General features: G+C 56.4%; 2 protein-coding genes across 7 annotated transcripts in view; both read left to right on the top strand.

Moving 5' to 3' along the window:
• The first annotated feature begins 385 nt into the window (after window positions 1-385).
• Window positions 386-10,747, top strand: KCNK4 (potassium two pore domain channel subfamily K member 4). Of its 2 annotated transcripts, none has more exons than XM_073351730.1 (7): window positions 386-486; window positions 2,531-2,856; window positions 3,847-3,961; window positions 4,111-4,271; window positions 5,313-5,499; window positions 8,298-8,437; window positions 9,428-10,747. In XM_073351730.1, the coding sequence occupies exons 2-7, from the start codon at window positions 2,668-2,670 to the stop codon at window positions 9,887-9,889; spliced, it is 1,254 nt and encodes a 417-aa protein (XP_073207831.1). In that variant the 5' UTR covers window positions 386-486; window positions 2,531-2,667; the 3' UTR covers window positions 9,890-10,747. The 2 variants fall into 2 exon arrangements, with proteins under 2 accessions (XP_073207831.1, XP_073207832.1); XM_073351731.1 differs by lacking the exon at window positions 386-486 and adding an exon at window positions 499-1,096.
• Window positions 9,439-19,851, top strand: part of CATSPERZ (catsper channel auxiliary subunit zeta) — a 16,290-nt gene continuing 5,877 nt past the window's right edge. For 2 of the 5 annotated variants that reach the window (XM_073351738.1, XM_073351737.1), the window contains exons 1-10: window positions 9,439-9,523; window positions 11,623-11,686; window positions 12,069-12,115; window positions 13,703-13,745; window positions 14,037-14,083; window positions 14,697-14,763; window positions 14,954-15,029; window positions 15,203-15,294; window positions 17,875-17,928; window positions 19,423-19,519. In XM_073351738.1, the coding sequence (XP_073207839.1) occupies window positions 11,654-11,686; window positions 12,069-12,115; window positions 13,703-13,745; window positions 14,037-14,083; window positions 14,697-14,763; window positions 14,954-15,029; window positions 15,203-15,294; window positions 17,875-17,928; window positions 19,423-19,482 (519 nt within the window). In that variant the 5' untranslated portion in view covers window positions 9,439-9,523; window positions 11,623-11,653 and the 3' untranslated portion in view covers window positions 19,483-19,519. Of the gene's footprint in view, window positions 9,524-11,622; window positions 11,687-12,068; window positions 12,116-13,702; window positions 13,746-14,036; window positions 14,084-14,696; window positions 14,764-14,953; window positions 15,030-15,202; window positions 15,295-17,874; window positions 17,984-18,595; window positions 18,663-19,422; window positions 19,569-19,851 lie in introns of those variants that run through there. The other 3 variants (XM_073351734.1, XM_073351736.1, XM_073351735.1) reach the window with 3 other exon arrangements.

Genomic DNA, 19,851 nt, shown 5'->3' with positions numbered 1-19,851 from the left:
CACCATGTGTGTCTGTCACCCCCTGCTGGAGAGAACGAACCCAGCTCTCTGTGTGAAACAAGTGTGTCTAGGTGTGTGTGTGTACACCATAGAGGGCAACAGAGGGCCGTGTACATCACCCCCTACTGGCAGAGGTCAGGAATGCAGCAGCTGGGTGCTCCCCCTGCAGCTGGTGCTCCTGCCCCGCTCCCGACAGCCGTCCGCTGGGAGAGGCCGGGCATGGACGCTGGCTGGCTGGCGGCCCTGTGCAGTGCCAAGCCTGCGGTGGCGGCACCAGGGTTTGGCGGGGCAGAGCTAATTGAAAGCTCCCGTTAATTGGGCTCTGGCTGACAGGTTGGATGGGGGAGGGCTGGCACAGAGCCAGCTGTGCACCAGGCAACTCCCCCCCACATCCAACCGGGACTGGGAGGGGCCGGGAGACTCAGCCCCCCTCCGTCGCTCCCTGGAGCCCAGCTACTGTAGGGTCTGGCTCTGCACGGCACCCAGGTGAGTGAATGGGGCAGCCTTTCCCCCGGGGGGGGAGGAGACCCCCGCGCCCAATGCAAGGGGGGGGTATACAGTCCCTATGTGTGGGAACCCTGGTCCCGGGGTTAACTCCCCCAAGACCCTCCCCACCTGGGACCCCTGGGATTGGGGTTAACCCCTCCCTCCGACCCACCGCATGGCCCCCGGGGACTGGGGTTAACCCCCGCCCCCTGTGGGGCCCTGGCCCGGGATGGGGGGGGTTCCCCCCGCCGCCTCCATGGCCATCTGAGCACACACCCGGCTGCTCCTGCCCCTTTAAGCTCAGCTCCTCCAGCGACAGCATCTCCTGGCAGCAGCCCCGGCGCCGTCTCATTGCCCTGCCCGCCCCGCCGGGTGCGCACTGCGCGCTGCTGCCCAGCTGGGGCCCGGCCGGGGGAGGCAGCAGAGCGCCCCCCTCCGGAGCTCCTTGGCCCGCCCCTCTGTCCGTGGGGGAGCGGGACGGGCTGGGCTTGCGGGGGGGGGGGACCCACTGGGCAGAGGTTCCGGCTCCGAGCGGCGCTGGGGGGATCCCAAGGGGAGGGGGGCCGAGCCGGGGTGTCAGTGCAGCTGCCCTCCCGCCGAGCACCGTAAGGTATGGAGTGGGGGAGGGGGTCTCGGCGTGATGCCCCCACTCCCTGTCACCCCCTTGCAATGAGCAACCTACCCTCCCCCCCACATGGGCACGCTGGGGGCTGAGGCAGAGCGGGGGGGTGGGGTGGACGGGGCGGCAGAGGGAATGGGGGATGGGAGGGTATCACAGTGGGAATGGAGGGAAGGAGGGGGTATATCCCCACACCCCTCCTCCCGCAGTATCATGGGCATTGGGGGGTATTTGGGAGAACTGAGGTTGCTCTGTATTATGGGGGTGGGGAAAAGGGGTGTCTCTTCTCACCCTGCCAAGCTCCATGGGGTATTTGGGGGTGGAGGATGGTAGGTCTTTGTGTGGTGGGGGTTGTTGGAGGAAGATGGGTGTGGCGCTGGGGAGTGGTCTCCCCCTGCAGTGAGCTACCCCCAGCCACACCACATGGTATTGGGGGGTGGGAGATGGCATAGGGGGACGTCTGTGCAGTGGGGGATATGGGGAATTGGCAGAAGGAGGGTGTCTTTTCTGGACTCTGCCTCTGTCCCCTCCCCCCAGAGAGCTACCCCCAAAGCCCTCTATGCATGGGGTATTGGGGTGGGGGCATGGGGGATATTGGGGATATGCGGGTGTAATGGGTGTCTCTATGCAGTAGGGACTATGGAGGGTAGGCATTTTGCCATACTCCTCCCATCCCCCACCCCAGTGAGCCACTTGCCCCAGAGCACCATGGGCTACTGGGTGTGGCATATTGAGTTGGGGTTTTCTAAGTAGGGGGTTTATTGGAGGGGGCAAAGGGAGCATATCAGGGTGGAAGCTTTGAGCAGTATTGGGTATAGTGGAGGGTCTCTGTGTAGTGGGGTTATTGGAGATATGGATGGGGTGTATCAGGGTAGGGACTATGAGGGTCTCTAAGCAGTAGGAGTTATGGGGGGTATGGGTGGAGTGTATTGGAGTGGGACCTATGGGGATCTCTATGCAGTGCGGGTTATTGGGGGTATGAGTAGGGTATATAGTGATATCAGGGGTGTACGGGAGTGTAATGGGGTCTCCGCAGTGGAGGTTAATGGGGTATGGGTGGGGGGCTATGGGTGGTATTGGGATGTAATGGGTGGTCTCTGCAGTGGGGGTGAGTGGATTATGGGTGGGGCATATTGGATGGGGGTATGGGTAGGGTGTATCAGAATAAGGGGGCCATGGGTAGTATTGGGGGTCTCTGCAACAGGGGCTATTGGTGTATGGGTGGGGCTTATTGCAGTGAGGGGCTGTGGGTGGTATTGAGATGTAATGGGGGACTCTGTGCAGTGGGGCTATTGGGTTATGGGTGGGGTGTATTAGGATGGGTGGTATTAGGGTGCAGTGGGGGTCTCTGCACTGGAGGTTATTGGGGTATGGGTGGTAATAGTGTGGCCTCCCCCCACACTCATCCCTGTCTCCTCCCTGCAGTGAGCTCCCCCCTGACCCCTGCAGCCCCCCACCCTACCGAGAACCATGGGACACTGCCTCTCTGCTACTCGTCTAAGGAGTCAATCCTGAGTGGGGTGGGGGTGGAGCAGACACCCCTTAGTGAGCGGGGCAGCGTGATGCGACGGGCTACGGTGCTGGCCCTGCTGACCGTGGTGCTTGCCTACCTGGTGAGTGGCGCCTTCGTCTTCCGCCTGCTGGAGCAGCCGCATGAGAGCCGCCAGCAGGAGGCACTGCAAGCTGCCCGTGAGCAGTTCCTGCAGAGATACCGCTGTGTGCCCAGCCAGGAGCTGGACGCGCTCATCCTGGTGAGATGGTGGGAGAGGGGCATGGAGGGGGCAGGTGTGGGGCATGGATGGGGTGGGTGTATGGGGGAAAGAGGGGAGCAGGGGTAGGGCATGGGGGAGGGGGTAGCAGGCATTGGCGGGGGGGGGGATGGGAAGTGCTGTGGCCACCACTGAAAGTCCCCTTAGTTACAGCGCTGCCAGTTCCTAGAGAGAAAGAGGCTCTCACTCGCTCAGGGATGGTGCAGAGCCTCCAGCTTTTCCTAAAATCCTAATGAATTAATTCTGAGTCCCCCAGTCCAGAAATTAATTCTCCCCCCCCCCATACATCTGCCCCCCTCCTCTTGCAGCTCCAGGGGCTTGTCACCCTCCCTCAGTTTGGGGGGAGCAGGGCTGGGTTCTCTCTCCTCTCCTGGGAAATGCTGTCCACTGCTCCTTCTCTCTCTCTCTCCTGCCCCCCCCCAGCTGATATCTCTTGTGGGGGAGGGAGAGCATTACCTGCCTCCTGCAGAAGCCCTGATTGGCTGCCTTCCCAGGAGGTGGAGAAAGTGGGAGAAGGGCAGCCAATCACAGGGGCTTTTCACCCTCACCTTTGGGCCAGGCTGGAAAACACCTGAGACTGGCCAAAATCAGAGTTGTCAATGTGGGGAGGGGACGGTTGCAAGGGGTAGGTGGGGAGGGACAGTGCTGGAGGCATGGGAAGGGTGTGGGGGGCAGGTATCATTGGGGTGGGGCAGAAGCAGATGCAGGTTGGGGTGATTTGGGGGGCAATGGGGTGGGATGAGCCTGATGAGGGATTTCCAGGGGGAGATGGGGAGAGGAAGGAGAAAGAGGGGAGAGGTGGGGGACAGTCAAGTGTCTGGGTCAACAGCCGTGGGGCAGTCGGGAAAGGGTTGGCAAATATGTACTGGGAAAGCCAAGTTTGGGGGTAAGGATGTGGGGAGGGGGCAGCAGGAGCTGGTATTGGGTCCCCCCCATCATGCACTAGCATTAACTCTTTCCCGTCTCCCCCAGCATGTCAGAGATGCCATGGGTGCTGGCGCTGACCCCACAGCCAACAGCACCAATAGCACCAACTGGGACATGGGCAGCGCCTTCTTCTTCGCTGGCACCATCATCACCACCATCGGTACTGGCCCGGGGGGGGGGGTGCTGTGGGTAGGTATTGAGGGCAGAGCTGGTGGGGGTGCTCAGGGCTGCGATAGCAGGGAGCTGCAGTTCAGGATTAAGGGGCAGCAGTTCTGCCCCCTCCCTGCTGACTCCATGCCCCTCCCCCAGGGTTCGGTAACACATCCCCCAAGACAGACGGGGGGCGTCTCTTCTGCATCTTCTACGCTCTGGTTGGGATCCCGCTCTTTGGGATGCTGCTGGCTGGGGTGGGCGACCACCTGGGCTTCTCACTGCGCCAGGCCATCAGTAAGGTGGAGGATGTCTTCCTGGTGAGTGCCCTCTGCGTCTCCATCCCCCTGCCCCTGCAGAGCCAGGGCCCATGTACCCAGCAGCTCCAGGGTCCCCAGTGCTTCCCCCTTTCCAATCCCTTATGTCCAGCAGCTATAGTGTCTTCCACTGTCTCCCTTGGTCTCCCAGCCTCCTGTGCTCCCCCAGCAGTCCCCCCACGTGCCCCCTGCACTCACTCTCCGGGCTGTGTGCAGAGCAGGGCTGCTGCAGAGGAGAGGTCAGACAGTGGGTCAGGGAGCCTGGCTCTGCTCCCCTGCACTAGATCTCTCCCATTTGTGGGGCCAGCTTGGTTGGGGGCTCCTGTCCCAAGGGGCTCCCCAGTCTGTTTCCTCCCCCAACACTCTCTGCCCCCACCCCATGGGTTCCAGGGATTCCCTTCCCAGAGGTGGGGGGAGGGTTCTTTCCCTAGTTCCCCTCCTGGGTAGGGTGGCCACTTCCAAGGTGCAGAAAACCCAGCCTTTGGCTGCTCCACCACCTAACAAATCACAGCCCCTGGCTGTCACCCCATCAACCAATAACAAAGTCCGGTCCACGGGTCACACCACCACCAGAACCTGGCCACTGGCCATGCCCCCCATTAAGAAAAAGGGTCCTAGTGCCCATTACAGGTATTACTAGAATGTGTTAGGGAACCGTTTTACAAATCAAACAAACAACCGCCCCACAATCTGTATATTTGTATGTTATTTTATCATTTTTCTTACCTCATTCTAACACGGGCCACAATCCAAACTACAAGGCATGGATTGTAGAGTGCTTTAACATACCAAGTGAAAAAACCCAGCACAGAAAATCTTCTACCTGGCAAAGCAGTACAAAACCCATCCAGGTGGCACCTCTGCTGCCAGGGGGCTGTGTGAGGGGGTGCAAAGGAGTGTGTGTTGGGAGGAATCAGTGCATGAGAGGGGCAAAGGGGTCGGTGTGTGTGGTGGGGGGTTCCCCTCTCGGGGGTCAGAGTGTGCATCGGAGCGGGGAGGGGGCTTTCCCCTGGTCCTCCCTTGATGCTGTCTCCTCCCCCCCAGAAATGGCAGGTGAGTCCCACCATTGTGCGAGTTCTCTCTGCCCTGCTCTTCATCCTCATTGGCTGCATCCTCTTCGTCACCATCCCCACCATTGTGTTCCAGCGAGTGGAGGGCTGGACCCTGCTGGAGTCTGTCTACTTTGTGGTCGTCACGCTGACTACCATCGGCTTTGGGGACTATGTGGCAGGTAGGCATGGGGGGGAGCTACATGGGGGAGGCTGTTGGTGGTGGGCAGGAGGGGGGCTCAGTGAAAGCTGGGCTTCACGGGGGACAAGGGAAGGGGTGGGGAGCCTAGTGTGTGTGTGGGCTAGTGTGAGAGAGCCCCTGGTGGGACAAACTGTGGGAGGTGTGGGGAGCGGGAGACAGGGAAGGTGGGTGGTGGGGTGTGATGTCCTAAGTGGAGCAGAGGATGTGGTACAAAAGCTAATTATAGCACGACTGCTCAGTAATAGCGACCATAATGTAATTAAATTTAGCATCTCTGTAGGGAGATAATACACACACACACACACAAAAATCCCACTACAGTAACATTTAATTTTAAAAAGTGGAGCTACACAAAATGAGGACACTTGTTAGATGCAAATTAAAAGAAGCTGTCACAAGGGTAAAATGCCTGCAAGCAGCATGGGGACTATTTAAATACCCCATAATACAGGCTCATAGTGAATGTATACCCCAAATCAGAAAAGACAATACGAGGACCAAAAGAATACCACCATGGCTAAACAGCAGAATAATGGAGGCTGTTAGAAACAAAAAAGCACGCTTTAAACTTTGGAGATCAAATTCCAATGAGTTCCAACAAACTCAGGTTGGTTAAGGGTACAAGTGTAATAAGACAGGACAAGAAAGAACTTGAGAAGCAACTTGCTAAAGACGCAAAAACTAAGAGCAAGAATTTTTTAAAACACATCAGAAGCAGGAAGCATGTCAGATAGGCAGTGGGGCCAGACCACAAAGGTGTTAAAGGAGTACTCAAGGAAGACAAGGCCATTGCAGAGAAGCTAAAAGGATTCTTTGCATCAGTCTTCACTCCAGAGGATGTGGGGGAGATACCCCCATCAGAGCTATTCTTTTTGGGTGATACATCTGAAGTACTATTACACAGATGTGTCAGTGGAAGAGATTTTAGAACAAATTGATAATTAAACTGTAATAAATCACCAGGACCAGCTGGTATTCACCCAAGAGTTCTGGAGGAACTCAAACATGAACTGGCAGAACTACTAACTGTGGTCTGTAATCCGTCACTGAAACAAGCCTCTGTACCAGATGGCTGGAGGATCACTTAATGTAATGCCAATTTTTAAAAAAAGGCTCCAGAGGTGATCGTGGCAATTACAGGCCAGTGAGCCTGACTTCAGTACTGGGCAAACTAATAGAAACTATGGTAAAAAAAAACTGAATTATCAGTTAACTCTGATAAACCCACTTTGTTGGAGAAGAGTCAACACAGCTTTTGTAAAGGGAAGTTGTGGCTCATGACTCTAAGAATTCTTTGAGGGGGGGTCAACAAGCATGTGGATAAGGGCGATCTAGTTGAAATAGTGTACTTGGATTTTCAGAAAGCCTTTGACAAGGTCTCTCACCAAAGTCTCTTAAGCAAAAAGGAGTCATGGGATTAGAGGGAAGGCTCTCTCATGGATCAGTAACTGGTTGAAAGATAGGAAGCAAAGGGTAGGAATAAATGGTCAGTTTTCAGAATGGAGAAAGGTAAATAGTGGGGTCCCCTGCAGACTGGGACCTGTGCTATTTAACATATTCACTAATGATCTAGAAAAGGGAGTGAAAAGTGAAATGGCAAAGTTTGCAGATGATAAAAATTTACTTAAGATAGTTGAGTCGAAAGCAGACTGCAAAGAGTTACAAAGGGATCTCACGAAACTGCATGAGTGGGCAAGAAAATGGGAGATGAAATTCAGCATTGGTAAGTGCAAGGTAATGCACGCTGGGAAACATAATCCTAGCTACACATCCAAAATGATGAGGTTTAAATTAGATGTTGCCACTCAAGAATGAGATTTTGGAGTTATTGTGAGTAGTCCTCTGAAAACTTCAGCTCAATGCGCAGCAGTGGTCAGAAAGGCTAACAGAATGCTAGGAACCATTAGAAGAAGGATAGAAAATAAGACAGAAAATATTATTATACCACTATATAAATCCATGATGTGCCCACACCTTGAATGCTGTGTCCAGTTCTGGTTGTCTCATCTCCAAAAGGGTATATAGTGAAACTGGAAAACATTCAGAAAAGGACAGCAGAGGTGACCAAGGGTGTGGAATTACTTCCATATGAGGAGAGTCTAAAAAGACTAGGATGGTTCAGCTTAGAAAAGAGACAATCAAGGGGGAGTATGATGGAGGTCTACAGACTCGTGACTGGTGTAGAAAAATAGAGAAGTCTTATTTACCCCTTCCCACACTACCAAAACCAGGGGGTCACGGATTGAAATGAACAGGGAGCAAGTTTAATACACACGGGAGGAAATACTTCTTTGCACAGGGCACAGTCAACCTCTCATGAGATGTTGTGAAGGACAAAAGTATAACTGGGTTCAAAAACGAATTAGGTAAGTTCATGGAAAATAGGTCCATTGCTGGCTGTTGGCCACAATGGTCAGGGATGGATGTACCCCATGCTCAGGGCGATCTTAACCCTCCAACTGCCAGAAGCCAGGCGGGGAAGACGGGTGGATCTCTCCAAAGTGCCCTATTCTGTACACTCTCCCTGAAGCTTTGGTATGGGCTGCTGTCGGAAGACAGGATACTGGGCTAGATGGACCATTGGCTGTTCTTTTGTGGCCTGGGGGGCCTGGTACAGGGAAAGGAGGGTAGGGAGGGGGCAGAGGGAAGCAGGTGGAAAGGGGCTGGCAGGAGGATTGGGGCAGTGGAGTGATGGGGGATCGGGGTAGGGAGGGCACAGCTGGTGCAGCGCGGAGGTTGTGTGTGTTGGGGAGATGCTGAGACACTGCCCCCTCCCAGGTGATGGTATGGGGGATGACCACCCCTGGTACAAGCCCCTGGTCTGGTTCTGGATCCTGCTGGGCCTGGCCTACTTCGCCTCCATCCTCACCATGATTGGCAACTGGCTGCGAGTGCTGTCCCGTCGCACAAGGGCCGAGGTTGGTACCCCACACTTCCCCCCACCCCACCTCTCTGATCCCCTCACCCCTCAGACCCCCACATTGCCCCCATCCTGCCCCTTACCTTCCCACAGAACCCCACTATCCTGCCCCTCTGACTGCCCCCTTTTGCATCCTCTCATGGACCTCTGACAGACTCCCCTCTGCTGTGCTCCTCTGCCCCCCGCTTCCCTAACCCCCCTACTTTCTGCTATCCTGCCCCCATCCCTCTAGCTCCCGCTACGGAACCCCCACACTGTCTTGCCTCTCCGTCCCCCTTACTGCCTCCCCTTTGTATCCCCCCATGGACTCCCACTGTCTCCTCCTGACCCAGCACATGTGGGCTGACATGCGTCCTCTGCACCTCCCAACTGACCCCTCCCTCTGACCCCTCCCACAGCCCCTGCATCCCCCTGTGGACCCTGTCACTGCTCCACCCCACCCCCACAAGATACACCCACTGGTGGGTGCTGTCCTGGCACACACAGGCCATGTTCCCACCCTGCACAAACCCCCTAGCATGCACCCCCTCCAAAAGAGCCTCAACCCACATCCTGTACACATACCCCAGGGTGTGCCTACAGGTGAGGGAGTGGATGGGGGGTCAGCCTGATACCCCACCCCCAATCTAGCAGAGTGTGTGGGTGGGGAAGGAGATGGGAGGGGTGGCTCATGTGGAGAGGGGGCATGTCAGTGGGAAGGGATGGGGTGGGGAGGAGTAAGCATGTGGGGGGTCAGCGTGGAAGTGGAGGGGGGTCGGTAGAAGTGGAGGGGGGTCAGTGGAAGGACTTGGACAGGTTCCCTGACCCCCCCCCACTCTCCCCACAGACGGGGGTCTCACCCTGCAGGCTGATGGGGGCTGGGGTGTATGTTGGGGGGGATCAGTGGAGGGATGTGGGCAGGGAGGTCAGTGGGGAGGCTCGGTGATGTATGCAGTGGGATCAATGGGAGGTTTCCTTGCCTGTCCCTGATTCCCCTCTCAACCTACAGATGGGGGGCCTCACCGCTCAGGCTGCCAGCTGGACAGGGAATGTGACTGCCCAGCTACGGGTGACAGGCATGGGGCTGCCCGAGAAGCTTCAGAAGGTGGGAACGCTGAAGGGACACCCGCCCTCCCCTATGCCCCCGGAGCTTCCACCCACCATGCCTTCTCCCTCGCCTCGCCCGGAGCCCCCCTCTCCCAGCACCGCCCTACAGGTGGCACAGCTCAACGCCCACAACATGGCTGCTTCAGCGGGGGGCGGCTTGTGCCCTATAGACTACATGGGGGAGAACCTGGCCTTCATCGATGAGAGCTCCGACACCCAAAGCGAAGCACCCAGCGAAGGGGGGCTGCAGGCCAAGCGCCCCCGCCAACTCCGCCGCCTGCGTACCCGCCACACCCACGGCCAGCCCCCCGGCCTGCCCATGGACCTGCTGAGCCGCACTCGCCACAAGGGCGAGGCGGTCTAGAGGGGAGTGGAGCAACCCCAGCACGGAGACTGCCCCCCTGCAGCATGGTGCTACCTGTCCCCCCCAACAGCACGGAGACTGCCCCCTGGCCGTCAGCTGGGCCTACCTGTGGTACCAACTGGGCCCCCCTACACTGCCAGTGGGGGCCCCCCAACACAGACCTCCCTTCCCTCCTGGTACCAACTGGGCCACCCAGCATGGAGACATCCCATCCCCTTTGATGCCAACTGCCCCCCTGCTGCCAACTGCCAACCAAGCACTGAGACTGCCCCTCTCCCCTGGTACCAGCTGAGCACCCCTGTCACAGAGACACTCCATTCTCCATGGTCTCCTCAAGGTGCCAACTATCCCTCCCCAGCACCAGACCCTACCTACACCCAGCAAAGGGATTTGCCCCCATCCCCTTCCTGGTACCAGGAGACCCCCCAGTACAGGGAATCCCACTACACAGACACCTACCACCCCAGCTCACAGACTAACTTCCTCCCCTGGAGTGTCTGCGGGGCAGCTTGTGGGGGACACCCCCACCTCCCCTTAAATCTGTGCCTCATTTGCCTTGCAGGATGGATCCTTAACCCCCCCCAAAAAGGGGGCGGAAGGATCAACCTGCCAAATGATATTCTGAACCCCCAAACTCCTGGGAGGTGACCCCTCCCCAAATCAACTAGGGGGAGTTTATTGAACCAAACAAGGGGCTATGCTGTTCCCTGCTGCCTTCCTCCGTGCCGTAGGGAGTGGAGGTTTTCCACCCAGCGATCCCCCTGTGTGTCTGTTCTGTTGCCGCCCCCCCAATCCACACACACAAAGGTGCCTGTTTGACTCAGTTCGATGGATGATTTTTTGTTTTTGTTTTTTATTTTCCAGATTAAACCAAAATCTGAATGAGAGACACCGCATCCATGTGTCTGTCCAGGGTGGGGTGGCTGGCACAGTGCCTCAGAGAGGTGGTGCTCAGAAGGCACTAGCCCAGGAGGGGTGGGGGAGCATGGAAGAGATGTAGTGGGGTTCAGAGGCAAGGGGTTTGATGCGGGACAGGAACTGGGGGGGCAGTGCAGAAGGGGTGCTGGGAGTGGAAGTAAGTGGAGCACGATGGAGGTGAGGTCACAGAGTGGGGGGTGTCACCCTTCCCAGGGGTCTTCCAACCCAGGGGACATGTGCAAGGTGTGGTGTAGGGGATTGGGGACCTTGGGGGGTGAGTCTCCTCCTCCCCCAGCTCTGCTGGGGGCAATGAGGGATTCTGGGGTCCCTGGGATGGGATGTGGGGGCCTGGAGACCGTTGCCCAGCAGGATTCTCCTGTTGCCATGGCATCACCTCAGGGCACCACGGCGTCCTGGTCTGAGTGGAGTGTCTGTGAGTCCATCCTTTCCTTTGGGGGGGAGTGTGCATGATCATTGTGGTCTCTAACCCCCCCAAACTCCAGCTTCTCTCTGTGCCCCATAGTGGAAGGGTATAGGGGGGCACAAAGTAGGTGGGGGTCATGAGAGAGGGGGAGTGGAGGAGTAAATGGGGGGCAAAGGTGTGTGGCTGGGTTTGGCGGGTTAGCAGGTGTGTGTGGAGGGGTAGGCAGATGTCGGGAGGAGTGACCGAGCCGCAAGGGGCATGAAGGATGTGGGGACTCAACAGGAGTGCTGGGGTGGGTATGATTGGGTACCAAGGGCATGGGGGGGCTAAAAAGGGGTGGATTGGGTGGGGGCCGCTGGCTCTGACACTTCCTCTCCCCTTGGTGTCTCAGGCACTGAGCTCACCCAAGTCCCTGGGGCATCATGAAGAGTGGAGATGAGCCGGACACAGAGCAGGTAACAGGACATGTGAGGTGACACCCCCAAAATCCCTCGGGGGTGTGTGCAATGGAGGATGCAACATGGATGGGAAGGCATCTGGGGACACTATGTCTCAGTTTGGGGGGGCCTGTCGGGGCACTGGATCCTGATTTCAATGGCAGGTGCATCTGGGGCACTGGTCCTGGTTTCAAGGGCAGGAATCTGGGGGCATGAGGTCCCCATTCAGGAAGGGGCTCTGGGTCTCAATTTCAAGGATGGTATCTGGGAGAGCTGGGCCCCAATTCACAGAGGGGTGGCAGTGGCATCTGGGAGAGCTCCAGTCCTCTGGGTAACCCCCTTCCAGCAAAGGGGCTGTGAGGGAGGGGTACCCCATTAATGGCTTCCTGGTGCATTGCAGGGCAAGGCAGGAATGGAACTGGATGGCGAGATGGAATTGCGCCGATGGTGAGCACAGAGGATGCTGGGAATATCACCCCGAAGGTGTGGGGTACAGGGCTGCATGGTTCCCTGGGGGAGCCAGGATACCAAGTTAGCAGGGGAGGATACCGGACTAAACCCGGGGTGTGTGTGTGTGTGTGTGTGTGTGGTATCACCCTGTGGAAAATGTGGGAATTGCTGCCATATTTGTAAGAATAATAGGTATGACTCAGTTTCCCCATGCCCTTGGGATTGCCGTCCCATGGGTGGGAAGGGTTACTTTCCCCTCCAGGGCAGGGGAGACAGGACAGCTGCAGCTCTCTCTGGCTGGGGGTGGGTGCACCAACAAGAACTCTCCCTAGGAACAGAGCCCTGGAGTGAACCCGGGAGCCCCGAGGGGTGCACGTGGGCACCAAAGCCTTGTCTACTCAGGAGCTATTCCTCATTAATGATTCCTAACTCCATTTGTGGACACCCTAATTTCAGAATCAGAGTGCCTTATCTCAAATTATCCTAATCCAGATTAAACTAATCTGGAACAAGGCACTCTGCTCCTGGTCCAAGAGCATCCACATATGGAGTTAATCAGGAATAGTTAATCCACTTAAAATTCTCACCCTGCCTTAATCTGGAGGACTGTTTCCATGTAGGCACAGGGGCAGCTATCAGGTAATAATGCCTTATCCTGATGCCTTACCGGCAGAATGCTGTACAGAGAGAGACTGCAGGATTTAGTTGCTGTCATTTAACCAAGAGAAAGTGAAGAGGTAACTTGCTCCTAGTCTCTAGGCACCTGCCTGGAGAACAGACATGATAACAGAAGGTTCTTCAGTCTAGCAAAGGGCCACCAAAGTCCAGATTTGCCCTAGTTCAAATGGGAATTAATTCAGGGCAGCCCTATGGCCCGTGGTGCCGGAGGTCAGACTGGACAATCACACTGGGGCCTTATGAGCAACGAATGTTCGTGTAAGAACAAATGGGGGATAACCTGGCCAGGAATCCACTGAGGCTGAATGTGAGGAGAAGGTTTGTGACCAGCAGAGGAGGGAGGGTCTGGAGCAACCTCCCAGTAGGAGGAATGGTTGGCAAATGCCCCAACCGGCCTGAGGATGGAGCTAGGTAAATTTCCAACCAAGATCCTATAACAGGTTGGCTGCAAGAGCAAGGCTGGGACTCAGTGGCCCAGCCCTATGTTCCTAAATTGCTGGATTAGGAATCTGGCTGCCCAGGCGGGGGGGCAGAGAGCGAGGCTCTGGTGGGGAAAGGAGGAGGAGGCAGAAGTAGAGTAGGTAGTTTCCAGCATGGACTCCGGGCTGAGCCTGGCTTTCTGTGCTGCGCTAAGGACCCTGCGATGCTGGAACCCAGGGGACTGGTAAACACTGGCTTGCTCTGAACAGGCTGCACTGGGTTGCTTGCAGGACGCTGAACTCAGGGGAACCACTGGGGAGATACAGAGACACATGGGGCGCTGGAGAGCCCAGGGCCCTGCCTAGGCATGCTGGAGTAGGGGTGCTCACTCTAACCCCATGGCCTGGCATTCCTGGACATGCTTGCCAGCACAGTGCACCCTGGTAAATCTGTGATGCTTCCGCTAAGCCCTGCCTCTCTCCTCAGTTCTGCGTGGAGCCTCTCCCGTGACCCCAGCACTGCCCAGGAGGTAGGGATGGGACTGGGGTGTGTGGAGGGGGGAGGAGTGGGCTTAGTTAGTGTCTCGGAGGCACCCAATCCCCTACAATGCCATCCCTGTATTAGGGGGAGGCTAATACTGGGGATCCCTGTATGGTGCCAATACTGATGTGGGGTGCTGGCAGGTGTCACTGCAGAGTGGGGGGACAGAGACTGGGGTTCTTGGGGGGTCACCACAGTGTTGGGAGAGGGACTGGGGCTCTCTGGGATGTCACTGAAAGGGATGCAGCTGAATCCGCTTTAACCCACTCTGTTGTTGCAGGAGAAGGTGCTGGAACAGGGGCAACAGATGGTGGATGCTGCTGAGGGGTAAGAGTGGGGTGGTGGAGTTGGCATCTGGGCCTCTCCACCTCTAGTGACTGTGGGTGGAGGGACAGAGTTCGGGGGGGGGGGGTTAATATGTAATACTGGATCCATGGGGCAATTGTCCTCTGGGGGACATGGCTGGGTTGGGGGAGGTCACAACTAGACTGGGGCATGCCCAGGAGTCAGGGACCCATGGGGGGCAGACAGCTCAGCCCCATTGGGTGGGGGTTGATCTGCCATGTGGGGCAGCAGCAGCCTCTCCATCCTGGCTCTCTACCTGCCCCGGGGATGCTGCTTTCCCCATTCCATCCCCCCACTGGCTCCATGCCCCCCCAGGGGACTCCGCTCTCATGCCCCTAATGGAATCCACCCCCCCTCACAGAAGCTTTTAGCTGATCAGTGCTAAAGGAATTTCCACTCCAGCCCCCGGCCCCGCCCCCGAACACAGCCTGGCCTGGAGCTGGGGGAGGGAGATACCGGATTGGACGGGCCCACAGGTCTGCTCCTGGGCAGGGAGAGGGGAAGACAGGATACTGCGCTAGATGGGCCCATTGGTCTGATGCGGGGAGGGGCGGGGGATACTATCCTCTCACCAGGATGCCCTCCCCACCCGCAGGTCACCTGGGGGCACTTCCCCTCCACCCCACAATGACCCAGAAGAACCAGACAGTGCCTGTCAGGAGGTAGGAGGGCTGGGGGGTAGTGGGATTTGGGCATCTGACCTGCACACTCCCCCACTCCAAGGAACGGGCTGCCTGTGGGGGAGAGGGTGGGAAAGGAAGCCGCCTCTTAGATGCAAAGCCACAGGAGGAGGGGAAGGCCTGGAGATAGAGTTAGGAGGTATCTGGGCTCTAAAGGGATTCCTCCCACCAGGAACCCGGGCCTGTCGCTGAAGCCTTAGAGAGCTCAGACCATCTCTCCCAGCTGGAGTCACGCACCACCCTCTCAGGTGAGTCTCAGGGGGAGGAATCCCTGTGTAAACAGCCCCCACTCTCCACCCCAGAGGTGGCTGCATCTCAGCACCACACAAGGGATACCTGTGTGCTTTTGGATCTGTGGTGGGTTGGGGTTATAGACTGAGCCCCCCCTGCTACCTTCAGCTCAGCCACTCTGCCCCCTCAGGCATGGGCAGCACTGTGTGGACCATGGGGTGTCACATCAGCCACTGGAGACTGGCACACCAGCAGGGTTACCACGTTGACCAGCTGACACAGGTGGATACAGCCGGACTCCCCATCTTGGATCTGTAGGTACTCTTACTGTTCCTTTGGGAGGAGCCGCCTTATTTGTCAGACCCTGGGCTCAGCATTTCACCAGGGCAAGTCCAGTGGCTCTACCCCCAGGGCTGGGCCTCTGGGCTCCAGCACCCTGTGAGGCTCCACGGCTGGTCCCAACAAGTTCAGACTCCTGGCAGAGCCTTTGCTCCTTGGGAGTGACACGGCTGGGAGGATCTGCAGGGACCCCGCGCAGCCTGCTCCGAGCAAGCCAGTGAGTCCCCTGGAATCCAGTATTACAAAGCCCCTGGTAGGATGGGGAAGCTAAGTTTAACCCAGAGAACCTGGGAACAGCTTGGCCTGGCCCTCCCGCAGGCCTCCTCCCCTTCACCTCTCAGCTCTCTCTGCATAGGGAGTATCATGGTTCCTTCCCCACTCTGAACTCTAGGGTACAGATGTGGGGACCTGCATGAAAACCCCCTAAGCTTATTTTTACCAGCTTAGGTTAAAACTTCTCCAAGGTACAAACTATTTTACCTTTTGCCCTTAGACTTTATTGCTGCCGCCACCAAGCATCTAACAAATATATAACAGGGAAAGAGCCCGCTTGGAAATGTCTTTTCCCCCCAAAATCCTCCCCAAACCCTACACCTCCTTTCCTGGGGAAGGCGTGATAAAAATCCTCACCAATTTGCATAGGTGAACACAGACCCAAACCCTTGGATCTTAAGAACAATGAAAAGCAATCAGGTTCTTAGAAGAAGAATTTTAGTTGAAGAAAAAAAGTAAAAGAATCACCTCTGTAAAATCAGGATGGTAAATAGCTTACAGGGTAATCAGATTCAAAACATAGAGACTCCCTCTAGGCAATACCTTAAGTTACAAAAAGACACAAAAACAGGAATATACATTCCCTTCAGCACAGCTTATTTTATCAGCCATTTAAACAAAACAGATCTAGCTAGATTGCTTACTAAGTTCTAAGACTCTATTCCTGTTCTGTCCCCGGCAAAAGCATCACACAGACAAAAAGAAAAGGAGTACTTATGGCACCTTAGAGACTAACCAATTTATTTAAGCATGAGCTTTCGTGAGCTACAGCTCACTTCATCAGATGCATGCCGTGGAAACTGCAGCAGACTTTATATATACACTAAGTCATTGTGCTAATGACTAATTGGCTAAGTCATTATGCAAGGTAGCCTATTTCCTCTTGTTTTTTCCTACCCCCCCCCCCGATGTTCTGGTTTAACTTGGATTTAAACTTGGAGAGTGGTCAGTTTGGATGAGCTATTACCAGCAGGAGAGTGAGTTTGTGTGTGTATGGGGGTGGGGGAGATGTGAGAAAACCTGGATTTGTGCTGGAAATGGCCCACCTTAATTATGCACATTGTAGGGAGAATGGTCACTTTGGATGAGCTATTACCAGCAGGATAGTGAGTTTGTGTGTGTGGTTTTTGGGAGGGGGGTGAGAGAACCTGGATTTGTGCAGGAAATGGCCCAACTTTATTATCATGCACATTGTGTAAAGAGTTGTCACTTTGGATGGGCTATCACCAGCAGGAGAGTGAATTTGTGTGGGGGGGTGGAGGGTGAGAGAACCTGGATTTGTGCTGGAAATGGCCCACCTGATGATCACTTTAGATAAGCTATTACCAGCTGGACAGTGGGGTGGGAGGAGGTATTTTTTCATATTCTCTGTGTGTATATATAAAGTCTGCTGCAGTTTCCACGGCATGCATCTGATGAAGTGAGCTGTAGCTCACGAAAGCTCATGCTCAAATAAATTGGTTAGTCTCTAAGGTGCCACAAGTACTCCTTTTCTTTTTGCGAATACAGACTAACACGGCTGTTACTCTGAAACCTTTTCTTTTTGCGATTACAGACTAACACGGCTGTTACTCTGAAACCTATCACACAGACAGAGACCCCCTTTGTTTCTCCCCACCTCCAGCTTTGAAAGTATCTTGTCTCCTCATTGGTCATTTTGGTCAGGTGCCAGAGAGGTTATCCTAGCTTCTTAACCCTTTACAGGTGAAAGGGTTTTTCCTCTGGCCAGGAGGGATTTTAAAGGTGTTCACCCTTCCCTTTACATTTATGACAGGGAGGAAGCCCAGGATAGCTAGAGTGGGGCTAGCTAGGAAGCAGGGATGGGGGCATGGCATTGAATGGTCTTAGGCAGTCAGGGTGGATGCAGGGTGGGGGTGGGAAGCAGGGGGCATTGGGTGGTCCCAGGCAGTCAGGATGGGGTGCTGGGTGGGGGGCATTGGGTGGTCCCAGGCAGTCAGGATGGAGTGCAAGATGGATGTGGGGGGCAAGGGGGTATAGGGTGGTCCCAGGCAATCACGGTGGGGTGCAGGGGTAGGGACATTGGGTGATCCCAGACAGTCAGGGTCGGGGTGCCGGGTGGATGTGGGGGGCAGGGGGCATAGAATGGTCCTAGGCAATCACAGTGTGGTACAAGGTGGGGGTGGGCAGCAGGGGGCATTGGGTGGTCCCAGGCAGTCAGGGTGGGGTGCAGGGTGGGCATGACAGTGTTTGCTCCCATCTCACGCTCTCCTCTCCTCCTCAATGGTCCAGAATGAATCTTACAAGCACCGGCTGAGGAAACATGAGCAGGATTGCAAAGCAGCTGTGAGTCTGTCCCCCACACTCCATGGTTTATGGGGCCCTTCTCTCCCCTCCGATGGTATGCCCCCACCCTGCCCAGACCTGAGCCTCCTGCCAGCTCCCTCACATCTCACCTGAGCCCTGACCCACTCAGTGCACCTGCCCCCAGCCTCCTCTGACTACCTCTCAGTACCCCTACCCTGAGACCCTAGAGTGTCCCCCACAATCTCCCTGACCCCCCATGATGGCCTGTCTTCCAGCCTTGATTACCCCAGGCCCTCCTGATGCCCTCTTATGGGGCTCCCTCCCACTGAGTCAGTCCCCCCATGTGATCCCCCATCACCTCTGATGCTTCAGTTTGGGGCCCTCATGGGGAACTCCAGCCTAGGCATGTCTCATGATCCCCTGAGTTCCCTCCATTCACCCCCAGGGAACACACACAAAGTTAACTGCCCCACCCGAGTTCTATGTTAATGCGGAAGGGGCCTCTTTGCAGTGCCCTCCCCCAGTCTCAGGGCACCACTAAGAACTGAGACTCTCATCATGTGGATGAGTGCTTGGAAATCCCCCCAGAGAGGGTCAGGGCTGCAGGGAATCACCACCTGGACACTGAGTTCCCCCACTCCAAAGGGGGATACCCCCTCCCAGATCTGAGAGCCTCCAGTGGTAAAGCCAGCCCCTCCCACCACAGGTGCCCCTGCCCCTCCTGGGGCTGATGGAGGAGGAGGTGCTGGCGACCTTAACAGAGACCCTGAAAGGTGAGGGGGGCAGGGGTGACGGGCGGGGGGTAAAGCTGGGGATGTCAGCTCAGCGGGGAATGGGATCCCAACCCTAGCCAGCACAGTGTACCTACCAATGCAGCATGGCAGCCCAATGGAATCACCCAGTGCAACCCAATACAGCACTATGTGACCTCTCTGTGCCAGGTGGCACACCCCCAGCAACACCAAGCAACCATCCATGCCGCGTGACACCCCCTCCCCCCCTACAGTGTAACACCACACAACCACGCTGCGTCGGGTCAAACAGTACGATCACACTGTGCTGCGTGAGCCCCCTGGCGCAACATAATGCGACTCAACAACGTTATACCACATGACCCCCCCCTCCACGTGGCAATGCAACAACACTGGGCAGCACAACACAGTGCTGTGGAGTGACAATGTCCAGAATCCAAGCCTGTCCAACCCTCCCCCCAGTTCCAGGACCCTGACTCCTTCCCTTAGCCAATCAGCATATGATGTGCAATGCCAGCCGATAGATGGGAAACCCTGCCAAGAGCAGGCCCAAGGGTTACATAAAGCTTGCCATAAAACACTGGGGAGTGGGGGAGTGAAGGTGGCTTCCCAGCATGGGGCTAACTCCTTATAGGGCAGGGAAGGGGTGAGCCTGTGATGCAGCTACTTGTGCCCACTAGGTGGAGCCCTTGCACCTACAGTGCCCCCCTCCTTCCCTATGGCAGGTCCTTAGGGCAGGGTGGACTGTGAGCCAGTGTTGATCACCAGTTTTTTCTCCCAGATTACCGGCGGCATCTGGGAGCAAGGCACCCACTCACTCACCAGACGGAGCAGCGCATAGAGCAACTGAGGCAGCAGCTGGGCGCCAGGAGCCCTGGGTCAGGAGGGGTGGTTCAGACGGTCCACACCCCATGAGCCCCCAAACTCCCCTGCATCCCACCCCGTCACCCCCAATTCCTGACCTTGGCACTTCACTCTCTCACACCAATGCCTGACCTCTGACTATCCTAATGCATGACCCCATCTCTCTCCCAAGCACCTGACCGCCCCTCACCCCATCCCAGAATGAGATTTGGAACTTTGTAGACAAAATTAAAATGGATCTCTCCTTTGCTCGGACCCGTTGCCTCCTGGAGAGCAGAACGAGGGGGGCTGTGCTGTAGGGAGCGGGCTTGGAACTCAGGAGGGGACACTCCCTGGCAGCCAGTGC

The sequence above is a fragment of the Lepidochelys kempii genome, chromosome 7, assembly GCF_965140265.1.
Source record: "Lepidochelys kempii isolate rLepKem1 chromosome 7, rLepKem1.hap2, whole genome shotgun sequence".
In the NCBI taxonomy this organism is placed as follows: domain Eukaryota; kingdom Metazoa; phylum Chordata; order Testudines; family Cheloniidae; genus Lepidochelys; species Lepidochelys kempii.
This window is presented reverse-complemented; position numbering and strand designations above follow the sequence as displayed.

Coding starts and splice junctions, on each gene's coding strand:
- KCNK4 (XM_073351730.1), top strand. CDS start 2,668: ATGCGACGGGCTACGGTGCTGGCCCTGCTGACCGTGGTGCTTGCCTAC. Junction 5,500..8,297: donor CTTTGGGGACTATGTGGCAG/GTAGGCATGGGG, acceptor GCCCCCTCCCAG/GTGATGGTATGGGGGATGAC. Junction 8,438..9,427: donor CCCGTCGCACAAGGGCCGAG/GTTGGTACCCCA, acceptor CTCAACCTACAG/ATGGGGGGCCTCACCGCTCA.